We start from the raw sequence: 12,318 nt of genomic DNA on the forward strand, positions 1-12,318 counted from the left end.
GCTCGTAAAAACACGCCAGTACTTCCGGGTTCTTGATGGAGCTGTCATGCGCTTAACAACACCTCCTTGTTTTTGTCGAGTAGCTCTTTATTAAATACATTCTATTTGATTAAAATTTACACAAGGAACTATTAGAAGAAAAAACAAGCAACAATATTTTCCCTTCTGTTATGTTTTTTTTATATTTCGATTGTCAAACGGGCGTCGTAGTAGTGATGCTAGCCAGCTAGCTTGTTAGCTAGCGTGGCTCAGCTGATGCTTTTTGCAGTAACTTTCGTCTCGCTCTCGTATCTTCAAGAAATCGCGTGTTTTTGATTGATCTTTCAAGTGACTGTGATGAACGAAAGGGAGGTTTTCCACGAGAAGCAGCGCCTGGAGCTGTGCGCCATCCACGCGCTCAACAACGTGCTGCAGGAGCGGGTGTTTACCAAGGAGACGGCCGATGAGATTTGCAAACGGTACACTTACATTAAAAAATAATTAGCATTATTTGTTAATGCATGTGAATTCAATCCAGTAATCAATCATTTTAGATTGAAAACAGGATTATTCCTGCACAAACGCTCACCTACGTCGCTTATCGTCAGTGAGAAATCCCCAAACGTATATTTCTGATCATGTTGCCCTAAGAATAACCCAGCATCCGGCGTCTTTTCGTCTACATTTATTCTTAGATAGATGGACAGATAGATTCTTTAATCATCCCTGTAGGCAAATTCCTATTTCAAGCAGTATCATTGTGTTAATAAATAAAATAAGAGATATAGAATACAAAAATACTCAATATAACGTGTAGAATAAAAAGCATTAAAATATTGTTCCAAAAAATACACTAATAAAAATAGGGTAAAATATGCAAATGTGGGCTCCCCGGGTGTCTGTTAAGTCATGAGAACCGACATAGAAAAATTACATGCTGTGCTTGTTTCTCCCAAATCTGTCAAAATGTAGTCCCCAATAGTCATCTTTTTAAGGTCATGAAAAAGAAACATTTTTTCCCCCAACTTTCACTCTTCAACCAAATCAAGGAGTCTTTTAGACAAAACTCAAGCATCTTCTCTAAGTCTTTCAAACAGTTTGACTGTTTATTTTTAGTTGTGTATATTTTTTTTAAGACTAGATAATAAATTGAATTAATTAGACAGATTTTTCATTTAAAAATCACTTAATGATCTGAAATGAATTGTTTTGTTTTCTAATGCTACATGAATAGACAAAACTGTTGGACTGTCTGCATGCAGCAGACCAAAACATTCAAATTTTCATCATGCATTTTTTAGGGAATAATAATGGTAGAAAGATTTTTACTCAGATACTTCTGGTTGACATGTTTGAATACGCCTTTTTCCCTTTAAAATGCTCACCAATTAAAACAAAATAAAATTGAGTGCTCTTTAAAATTCAAACAACAAAATCTTAACTTGAGACTAGTACTTTAGTCTGTGGCTTCTTTATTTTGAAGCAAGACCAAGTCTTTGAGTGTGAATAAACCAACAATCGTATTAGATTTCTGTTTTGGTAAAAGTCTGCCACTTTCGGCTTTAAAAAAAACCCAAATGTTTTCTGGAGGCTGATAATGCTTCTTGCATGAAAACAGAGTGCACGATCTAGAGGTCAGACGATTATCGGGCGGGCCGATGATTGGCGCTGATATCTGGAAATTTGACAGATATCAGTATCGGCCTTTTTATCATTTGACGGGCCAATTATTGACTCTTTCTCTGTTGCTCCAATTTGCGGTTTTTCAAGGATTGATAGTTTGTTATATCAATGAAAGCAGTGTTTGGCCAACTATAACAGCACTATAAGTTCTCGCTTGTGGCTTTTCCTTTCTATCTTTTTGGGGTTAATTGTTTTATTGGTTAGTTAACATGTTTTTGTATCCTCCTCCGCTCCTGAGATAACTGTGCTTTTTCTTTTGTTAATTGGTTGATTGGATGATAAACACAGTCCCTAGAAGGGTGGGTACTTGAATGGTTCAATCCCCATGGCGTTGTCTTTTAATCCACAGTGAACTTTTACCCATGAGCGTAACCAGCCTGTTATGTGGGGTGTTCAAGCATCCCTAAATTCAACCCAAGAACCTCCAACAACTAAAGCATTTTAAAAACTCGATTTTCCTCAGTAAAGGATAGGATAGACTTATTGCATAAAATTAAAAATAATTAAAAATGCTAGATTCAAAAATAAAAAAGTAAAACAAAATGTAAATGCGAACGAGGCAGCATCAGAAATACAGTAAGACCTCGGTTACCGCGGTTAATGGGGACCAAAACCACCCGCGATAAGTGAAAATCCGCGAAGTAGCGGCGCACCTTCCAAAAAATTTTTTTTAATTATTATCTTTTAGACCCGGTTAATGGGGACCAAAACCACCCGCAAATACTGAAAATCTCCGAAGTAGCATCGCCCCTTCAAAAAGAAAAAAAATATACTTTTTTTTCCTTTTTTTAATTATTATTTTTTAGACCCGTATAATGGGGAGCAAAACCACCTGCAAAAAGTGAAAATCTGCGAAGTAGCGACGCCCCTTCAAAAAGAAAAAAAAAAAAATCTCATCTCATTATCTTCACCGCTTATCCTTATTATTCGCGAGCAAACCCCTAACCCGCGGCGCGGGTACTTTCGGGCGCGATACGCACGACACCGCGACAAGCCGAGCCTGTCCGAAGCGCAGCAGAATGCGCGTTCACGCGAGGGGGGGATGATTTTGTACGGGAGTGATCCGGGCACAACACCGGCGCGCGGTTTTGGTGCGGCTTCTGCTTCACCGCCCCCTCTAACCCCACAGGTCCCTCCTACCCCTTTCTCCTTGGCCGCCCGTCCGTCGGCTGGAGCCATCGAGGGCCGTGTAGCGCCATGTAGAGCCATCGCGGCCGGAGCGGGAGACGTGACGTTGGTGACTTTTTCATCCGCGTTAACAAACGCATTTTGTAGAATACGATCGCGCTTTATTGTTTAAATAAACGCATTATATAGACTGCGATTGCCCAATTATTTTAATTAGCTCGCATTATGGTTTCAATAAGCGTATTATATAGAATCGCTTTTGTCGGAAGCGCAGCAGAATGCCTGTTCACTTGAGGGGGGGAGGATCCTGTACGGGAGTCGGATTTGGGCACAACACCGGGAAACGAGAACGGCGCGCCGTGCTAGGGTCGTCGGCCGAGGGGGATTCCTGCAAAAAGTGAAAATCTGCAAAGTAGCAACGCCCCTTTAAAAAAAAAAAAATATATATATATATATCTATCTATATATATATATATATATATATATATATATTTTTTTTTTACCATTACAGACCGCGACGCTCTGAATCCGCGAACGTCGAACCGCGAAGTAGCGAGGTCCCACTGTACTCCACTCCCTCAAAATGGTTCAGTCCATTTGATTTTTGGTACAGCTCTGGAGCTAGGGTCCAGGTGAAACTGGGCCAAATCAGGTTTCCACAAAAAAAAACTTCGATTAGACCAGCTCGGTGGCCTTAGGGTTGGGCGGCCGTCTTGGAAATGGGAGGTCACAGGTTCAAGCCTAAACTGAGTCCTACTTAAGACTTACAATATTGGTACCCATTGCCTCCCTGTTTGGCGCTTGGCATTAGGGGTTGGAATTGGGGGGTTTGGTCACCGAATGACCAACAATCAGGAAAAAAAATTAGAAAAGCTCTGAAAAAAACATTTCACTGTTCTCCACTATCTTTTTTTAATTTGCTACACAAAATAAAAGCTAAAGAAAAACATTGAGAATTAATGTGAACCTATAAATAAAATAATGTGAAAAAAGTATAAATGATTCTGTAATTTGCTGGGTCTTGACTTACATTAAAGGGTCAATGTGTGTTATTTGATCCCTAATTGTTGCTGTATTGTCTAGTGCAAGAAAGAATACAGTACAATCTATGGAGACTTGTAGTGACCAAAATGCACCATTTGCTTCCCATTTTCTTGCCATGCCTTTTTGAGTTTTTTTGGTTGCCCGTAGCAGCAAGATGGCTGACAATTAAAACAAATGAAAATAAAGTGTTTTATTAAAAAAATGCACGTTTATTGTTAGTTTCATAGTTCATGTATTTTGGATTATTTTCTTTCCAATATTGTTCTTTTTAATAAATGATTTTATTTCAACCACTTGGAGGCGCTAAATAATGCAGTTGTCCCTTCCAACCTTTATATTACTGTGTGGGCGTCAAACGATCACTCCCGAGCTGCCTGTTTGAGACCTCAGCCCTAGAATGTCCACCCACCGGGGTGTCACAAAATCATATGGAAAACTGCCTACTGCCATTAAATGTTCCCAAACAAAATTAAAAAAAACTAGCACAGAAAATGCACTTTCCTTTTGAAATCAAAAGTCGCATCGAAATTGCAATACGCTTCTGAAAAATCTGAATTGGCTTTTTTTCCAAAATCGTGCAGCCCTTGTGGAGACTGATTATTTTCCTCTTACGAAATTAGTTTGTCAATCTCGTTCTAAAACAGGAGTGCCCACGCTTTTCAACTTGCAAGCTCTGTTGAAATATACAGTGCTTTTTGCACTTCTTGTTTTAAGTTAATTTAAGTTGTGTAGGTTGTTTATTGTAAAAAAATACTAATCAGGGAGGTATTTATGCACCTTTTATACAAGTGTCTGCTAAGCCTTATTTGATGTCCTGTACAGTTTACTTTTTGGTTTTAGTTCTGGTGGTATTGTAATTTATTTAATGTAAATGGACCCAGAAAGCTATAAAGTTTTATTTGAATTTATAGCAAGTAGTCTTTGTTTCCTTTTGCATCATTCAGATTTTCTTACCCCAATTTTTAAGCTTTTACAGCAGTTCCAAATATCGGTTATTGGCCTGATTTTTATACTAATAATCCGTATCGGCCCTTAAAAACCCATATCAGTCGATCCCTAGCGTGATCATAGCTACTGCTTTTTAATGTCAAAGCATTGGTATGATCATGTTTTAAGAAATCTGAACGCCACTGAAGTCTTGTCTTGACCCCGAGTCGTGTTATCTGTTGACCATCCAAACCATGGAATTTTTGTAGCGCTCGAGATAAATTCAATTAAGTTGTTGTCCACTTCCCCGTCCTGGATTTCGGGCAGACGGGTATTTTCATTCCTGCCGTGTGAATCAAAACCTGCTGTGTGCGTTTGTAGCCTGGCCCCCCAGTGCGTGGTCAACCCACATCGCTCCATGTTAGGTACAGGCAACTACGATGTCAACGTCATCATGGCCGCTCTTCAGAGCAGGGAGCTGGCAGCTGTTTGGTGGGACAAACGTAGGTAGGTAACAAGAAGAAATCATCGTGAAATTCTTTCCATGGAACAGTACCCTGTTTAGCTATTTTTTCCGTCTCCTACCAGGAAGGTGCAAAGCCTTTGCATCTCCAAGGTCCAAGGTTTCATCCTGAACGTCCCGTCATGCGTGTCCTTCGGCATGCTGTCCCTACCGTTGCCACGGCGCCGCCACTGGCTCGCTGTCCGCCAAGTCAACGGGCAGTACTACAATCTGGATTCCAAACTCAAGAGTCCCATGTGTATCGGAGGGGAAGCCGAGCTACGGTAGGACCAAAGGACTATTGCGGCAACTATGGAGACACCTGGGATGCTTTCAGTGATGGCTAGCGTTGTTTTGATTCAGGGGGAAAAGGGAACCTTAAACCGCTAACTCCTCATTCATTGACCTAACCCTTTATTTTCTAACCCATAATCTCCAACGTTAACATCCAACCATTACCCCACCTCGTAAACCTCTAACCCTAACCCCAAACAAAAACCCTTAAAGGGATTAATAAAGACCCTTTTTTCTCAATTTGGCACAGAATTTGTGTTGTTCCTCCCTACAATCATGCAAATATGTTCCAAAATATTCCAAGCGCCATTGATGTCACGAAATTCATTTTCAAAGTAGACAGTTTGACCTCATATCCCCTAGAGCTGTGACATCACCGGATGACATTGAGAGGCAAAACAATGGCGGGTCCGGTTGAAAAACAGACAGCGGTTAGTGTTTGTTGCTGCGGTGGCTCGCGGTTATTCTGGCTGCTTACTGCATATTTTTGGTCAGCCAGCCTCCCGTTGTTTTCTGCCCATCTGTCTCTGTTCGTCCTCTATGGCAGATGGGTAGCCTGTTGTGCCCTGGCTGGTTCAACCCGTTTGCTCTGTGTGTGTTATTTTTGTCAGTTTGCCCCATTTCTGCTGCCCGACATTTGTTGTACCATTGCTGCACCCAACTGCCACACAACCCCATTCTCCACAAAAACTACCAACACTCAAAACCTTTTCGACTAGTTAAAATTAAACCAGTAGGGTGACTGGCTTGCTAGGGTGCTGGTGTTCTTCATATGACGTCACAGCTCAGGAAGTCATAGACGAGACAGACTGTCTTCAAAATGCATTATCTCTGGGAATAATTAGAACATGCCAATTACATATTTATTAGATAGATAGATGTTGTGAAAAAATTTTACTACTTTTTCACATTTTGTTCGTATTAGAATTTTGGAATCCCTTCGACACCTAAACCGACCCAAACCTTTAAAGGGAAACCCAAATTGTAAAACATACAAAATGTGAGAAAAAGTACATGTTTTTGCACAATATCTATATATATAAACATATGTCATTAGTATATTTCAATTATTTTCCGAGATAGTGAATTTTGCAGACAGTCCGACTTGTATTTGACTTCCCAAGCTCGTTGTAATTATTAGAAGTTGAGTCGACCACTTAAACATGTCAGTTAGAAATCGATCTTTACCAGAAAATCGCAATGGGCTATTATCGGAAACCCTCCACAGGGTACTCAGTTGTTCTTAAAGGGATATATCATGTTGGAGACCCCTGCTCTAAACATAGCCTTAATCCTAAATGTCTAACCCATTATTCATTTACTTTATTAAACTACTGATTCTGTATAACCTGATACCTTTAGATTAACCCGGCAACACAAGATCTGAAATCTGATCGGACGAAAGACGACCCATCACCTTTTCTCCTTTCTCGTCGTCTCGTAGAACATTCCTCAGCGAACAGCTCTCTCAAGACGTGGCCGAGATGCTCCTGGTCGTACCGAGGGAGGTGGAGGAGGACGGATCATGGCTCAACTCCACCGGGGAGGGAGCCAATAGTACCGCGTGAGAATATGACAATAAAAATGACTTAGTTTTTTTGGAAGGGGGAATATGCCCCACTGCAGGAAAGTCTTCAGGGAACCATTATTTACTGACCACATGCGCCAAAGAGAATCTTGTTTTGGAATGTGTTCCATTTCCTCGATATTTTGCTTGTCCGACCTCATGAGTAAAGCATACGAGTTGACCAGGTGAATGTTACTAGTAAGGCTAAAGAACTAGTACACTCGTCTTCCTTTGCAACTTTTTTCTCTTGGAGTTTCTTTCATCACAGTATGGCATTTTTGCATACTAGTGCAGGGGTGGAGAAACTTGTCTACAGTTTGGAAAAGAGAACCAGAAAAAAGTGATTGTTTTAATTTCATGTATCGAGAGATACATAGTCTCAAATCCAATATTTTTTTACAAGTAATTTTATATATAAATACGATTGGCAGAAAAAAGCAAGTACAGAAAATTGTATCAAACTAATTGAATGTTTACCCTAAGCACACAATACATTAATATGATATGAAATGTTCCTAATATGGGGTGGGGGGTAGACACCCAAAAGAACAGCAGAGTCACACCAAAACAAACAAACAAAATATTGTTATTGTTTCTTTCAATTTATTCCCATTATTAATTTACAAATAATTGCATTATATTACTTGGGGTGGGTCGGACTGAAAAGAAATCCTTAAAAAAAGTAATACATTATAAAATTTTAAAAATCCTAAACCTAAAATACCACTTTCTTAATTGATATACTCAGAAATATTTGTTTAATATGACCAAAACATTCCTAAATAAAGTTGAACTGCACTTAAACTAGGCATCAGAGGGTGCTAAAATTGCACAAATTGAAACCAACGGCTAAGAGTCGTGACAATCCAGATTGTATAGAAAAATTAGAAATGTAAAGTACAGTGGAACCTCGGTTCGCGACCATTATCCGTTCCGTTTCTTTGTACGAAAACCGATTTGTACGATCAGCGAAGCCGTTTTTTCCCATTAAAAGTAATGTAAAATCATTTTAATCCGTTCCAACACCCTGATTGTTTAGCAAGAACGTAAACATGAAGCTAACCCAGGCTAATCGTACGTTCGCGTTAGCGTAATCTTTCGTACGAAAGATTACGCTAACATGAACGTGTAAAAATAAAAGAATCAGGTCGTTTACACGTCATTTAGCACCCGGGTCTCCACAACAAGTGGTGAGCGATTAAAGGATAAAGAAAAGAAATATGAATAGGATTTCTTACCGGTCGGCAGAAGCCATGCTCTATTCCTGAAAGAAGGGAAACTCGCACACCTTCTTCATATTTTGCTATTAATTCTTTCTTAAATGCAATAGTTGTACGCACTACTCCTCTTTTTTCACCTGTAGCAACTTTGCTGCTTGCACCAACCTTCTTCCGACGCATAATTAGGGGTTAAAACACTCTCTTCACCGCTTTTGGAAAACGAAAACAGAAAAGGAGTGCGTGTTTCCGTGACAACAGTTCTTCACGAGGGGTGGGGGCAATCTACACTCGTACGCCGCTCAGCATCGCACCCTAGCGTACCGGCGCTCGAACTCCGATTTTTTGAACGAACAGCGAAGCAAGAATTTCTCAAAATTTTTGGTCGAGAACCGATTTGTTCGAACTGAGAGCCGTTCAAAAACCGAGGTTCCACTGTATTACATTTTTTTCAAGAATAAAATATTAAGTATGACCAAAATATTTCTAAACAAAATTAAACTTAGGCACTGCACTGCAAAATTTTAAGTTTGTATGCAATGTTTTGCGAAATACTTTTTGTTATGGAGGAGGCCGCAAAGGGACACTGGGGACAAGTAAAACATCATAACATATTTATATTTGTAGCATACATACAATATATACACTTTGATGAGTAGGCTGAATTTAGAAATCTGTCCGCAGCCCACGGGCCGTAGTTCACCCACCCTTGCACTAATGGCACATATGCATGTTCTTTTTTTTATTATGTGGCAAAAACTGGTCTAGACACTGACTAGTATTAGTTTCCAATAGTAATAGCTTGCATTTGCCAACTAGCGTACATTATTCAGAATTGACGAGCGTGCTCAAGAATGTTCTAGAACATGTCATGGTCAAATGAATATTTTTTGGGCAAGACATTTTACACGTCTGTAACGTCATCTTTTATCAAAATAATTCTATCGATCGCTCATGATAGCTAGGACGAACAGATTCTGGACACGCCACGAATGTTTTGTCATAAAACTGTTCATTTGATGCTACTAGTACAGTTAGTACGACTATATTTGTTTCCTATTTCATTTCTATTTTACTAGTAGCACAGTCGAAAGCAGGCGTTTTTGTCCAGTTTCTGGACTGAATGTTGTCCTAGTACTCTCGTAGCAGTAATGCGAAATGCATTTTGAAATACAACCCACAAATGTCACCTTCTAGTGTCTCCTTATTGATCTATGCATATCCAAGAAGAGTTGTTTGTGATTATTGACTACTTCTGTTTATAAAGTTGAATTGTATTTATAATAAACTTGTGTTGGTGCTTTGACTTTCAGGTTTTGATTTGATATCTTTTTCAGGAACACTTTTGGACATTATCATATGAAAGATTTCTGCTTCCTTGTACTAAGGTTCTTAGCAGGGTTCGTACGGGTGCTCGAAATGTTTGAATTTGAATGTTCTCAAGGATTGAAAACTGCTTGAAATGTGGGAGAAGTTCTTGTAAATGCCTAAAATAGTTGCCATGTTTCTCTACAAGTCTGCTTAAAACTGAAGCCGACACTGTTCTATGGTGGCTTTGCCATTGTATTTCTTCTTCCTGCCTTATCAACGGCAGCTGGCATTAGTTTATTTGAAATTGTCCTATGAAGCGTTGTGGCGCCCAAGCGTACAGGTGCATGTTACACCTAGAAAGAGAACTATGAAATGTGTATCAGTGCAAAGATTACGTAATAATAGCTGCTGGTCAGAGTTAGTGTAATTGGTTACCTTTAGCAGAAAGCAGTAGAGGCTACTATAAAGGCCAGTAAAAGATCGCACAAGCAAACCAGAATTTATCAAGCAGCAATAGCAGCAAGCCATAGCCTGCATCTAAATGGCTAACATATGTGGCTAGAGAAGGAAACCGTGAAAAAAGAGGACAATTCCTTAAATCAAAGGTCCTCGCCCCTATAACACACAGATCAGCTGTGTAAGCTTAGTGCCTGTTAAATGCTAAAAGCACGACTGGGACAAGCTATCTTGGCAAAATGGTAATTGGAGGTCAAACATGTCAGCTTCTTCAGGTTGTGCAATAGAATGACTATTTTACAAGCCTTTAAAAAAGTTATATATTAAGATAAACTGGGGTTTTCTAATTTAATCAATAGTATTTTGTTTAAATGACCTATTTTTACACCACAAGGGATCACAATATTATACAAACAAGGACTTTATTGTGCCCGACATCAATTTTTTTTTAATCATTTTCGTATTTGTGGCTCTGCTTTTTTCACCTTCTAATTGTCGTTTTCAGCGCAAAACAGGTTTTAAAAATAACCTTGAAAAATGGACTTGTATTGTTGCTACCTCTCCTCCCCCCAAAAAATTCTTATTTAAAAAAAAAAAAAAAAAAAGTAAAATCCACATAGTTTTATTTCCAAGACGTAAAAATATACAGTATTTTACAATGTACCTCTATTTAATGCACATATCCATTTGGTGCATTCACCTCAGCCAATACTCTTAAAGTTAGCCTATTGTCATTTTATGCTAATCAATCTGTGTTTTGAACAATGGGGATTGTGTATTCAGGGTGATAGTCTAACTCTTTTGCCGAACTTAACGCTTTGCATTCACCCCAAATACTTCAATTTTGGTCTCATTTGACCAGAGGTCCTTGTTCTGTTATTTTTCTGGCTTCTAGCAAAAGCCAAAGGCATTTTTTAGTATTCTTTCAGAAAGGGCTTTCTCCTTTCCACTCTCCCATAAAGGGTAGATTTATGCAGAGTCGGACTAATAGTACTTGTCTTATGCACAGATTGTCCCACCTCATCCAATATGATAATGTACCTCTTGGTTGCTTCTCTGATTAGCTTTCTCCTTGTTTGGACCAAAGGTTTATAGGGACAACCAGGTCTTGGTATGTTTGCAGTGGTTTTATGCTGTCTCCATTTTGATATTATTGCCCGCACAGTGCTCCAAGGGATGTGTAAATCTAGCAAAATCTTCTTGTATCCCATTCCTGCTTTGAACTTTTCTACGTTATACCGGACCTGCTGGGTGTGTTTTTTGGTCTTCATAATGTGATCTGACCCTAGCAGGTGCGTTTAAACTGAGGTTTATTAACACAAAGGTACACCCTTTTTGTCATTGTTAGTCATTTAGGTCGACATTCGATCAGTCAGAAGTCATCAGGTACTTCTGGAGTCACTTGGCTGATGTCTGTTTTTTTCGTTGTGAATATGATATAAAATGTTGAAATAATTTGGTTTCACTTCCCTATTGTGTGTCACATGTTGATTCTTAGAAAATAGTATCATTTTTTTAGCTTTAAGTTTGAATCATGAAATATGGAAATCTGATAGTACTTTCGCTAGACACTGTAATAATTGATATGATACACTTAACCCAGTGTCATGATTACTGATGTGATGCCCCTGTGCCCGCTCCTTTGGCGCCAACTCCCCTCGGACTCCGATTGGCTCCCGGTCACTATTTAAACCCTCGTCTATCTGTCACCTGTTGTCAGTCCGTCTGCGAACCTCAGTATACTATAGGCAAGCGTTTTCGACCCTGACTCACTCCTCTTTTGGCTCCCGTCTGTTTCACGGCTTCGACCCGTTTTTTTGATCTTGACCATGTCTACTCTCTTCTGGTTTTCGACTCATTGCTGATCGCGACCACGTTGTTTGCTCTCCTGTCCCGGCTACTGACCTGTTTATTCTGCTTCCGATACCGCCATCACTCGCCACGGAAGTGCCACTTCCGCGTTCAGAGCGACCTCCTCCCCACGACCAGCAATCACCGGATCGTGTGTGCAATCCTTTCCCTTCTTCCCAATAAAACTGAGAGAAACGTACGCAAGTGGGTCCTGTCTTCATTCTGGTCCTGACATCCAGAGACTCAAACAAATTCAATACAGCATCCATATTTTAGTACCCTTCCTGTTTTATTGCCGTTGCATTAATCCACCGACGGACACATTTGAGTTTGATAATTGCAAATAACACATAAGCCTC

General features: G+C 39.6%; 1 protein-coding gene across 2 annotated transcripts; it reads left to right on the top strand.

Moving 5' to 3' along the window:
• Window positions 1-39: 39 nt before the first annotated feature.
• Window positions 40-9,647, top strand: josd2 (Josephin domain containing 2). Of its 2 annotated transcripts, none has more exons than XM_088326960.1 (4): window positions 40-458; window positions 5,143-5,268; window positions 5,350-5,547; window positions 7,002-9,647. In XM_088326960.1, exons 1-4 carry the CDS (start codon window positions 337-339, stop codon window positions 7,123-7,125), a joined length of 570 nt encoding a protein of 189 aa, XP_088183086.1. In that variant the 5' UTR covers window positions 40-336; the 3' UTR covers window positions 7,126-9,647. The 2 variants fall into 2 exon arrangements, with proteins under 2 accessions (XP_088183086.1, XP_088183087.1); XM_088326961.1 differs by having other exon boundaries at window positions 6,920-7,068.
• Window positions 9,648-12,318: the final 2,671 nt, after the last annotated feature.

Source organism: Urocampus carinirostris, chromosome 2 (assembly GCF_059441175.1).
Source record: "Urocampus carinirostris isolate Australia breed hairy pipefish chromosome 2, RoL_Ucar_1.0, whole genome shotgun sequence".
Lineage (NCBI taxonomy): Eukaryota > Metazoa > Chordata > Actinopteri > Syngnathiformes > Syngnathidae > Urocampus > Urocampus carinirostris.

What these genes read in the sequence shown, in the direction of transcription:
- josd2 (XM_088326960.1), top strand. Translation starts at nt 337, where the DNA reads ATGAACGAAAGGGAGGTTTTCCACGAGAAGCAGCGCCTGGAGCTGTGC. An exon ending in GCCGATGAGATTTGCAAACG is followed by an intron (nt 459 to 5,142) that starts GTACACTTACAT and finishes GTGCGTTTGTAG; the next exon opens with CCTGGCCCCCCAGTGCGTGG. An exon ending in GGAGGGGAAGCCGAGCTACG is followed by an intron (nt 5,548 to 7,001) that starts GTAGGACCAAAG and finishes GTCGTCTCGTAG; the next exon opens with AACATTCCTCAGCGAACAGC.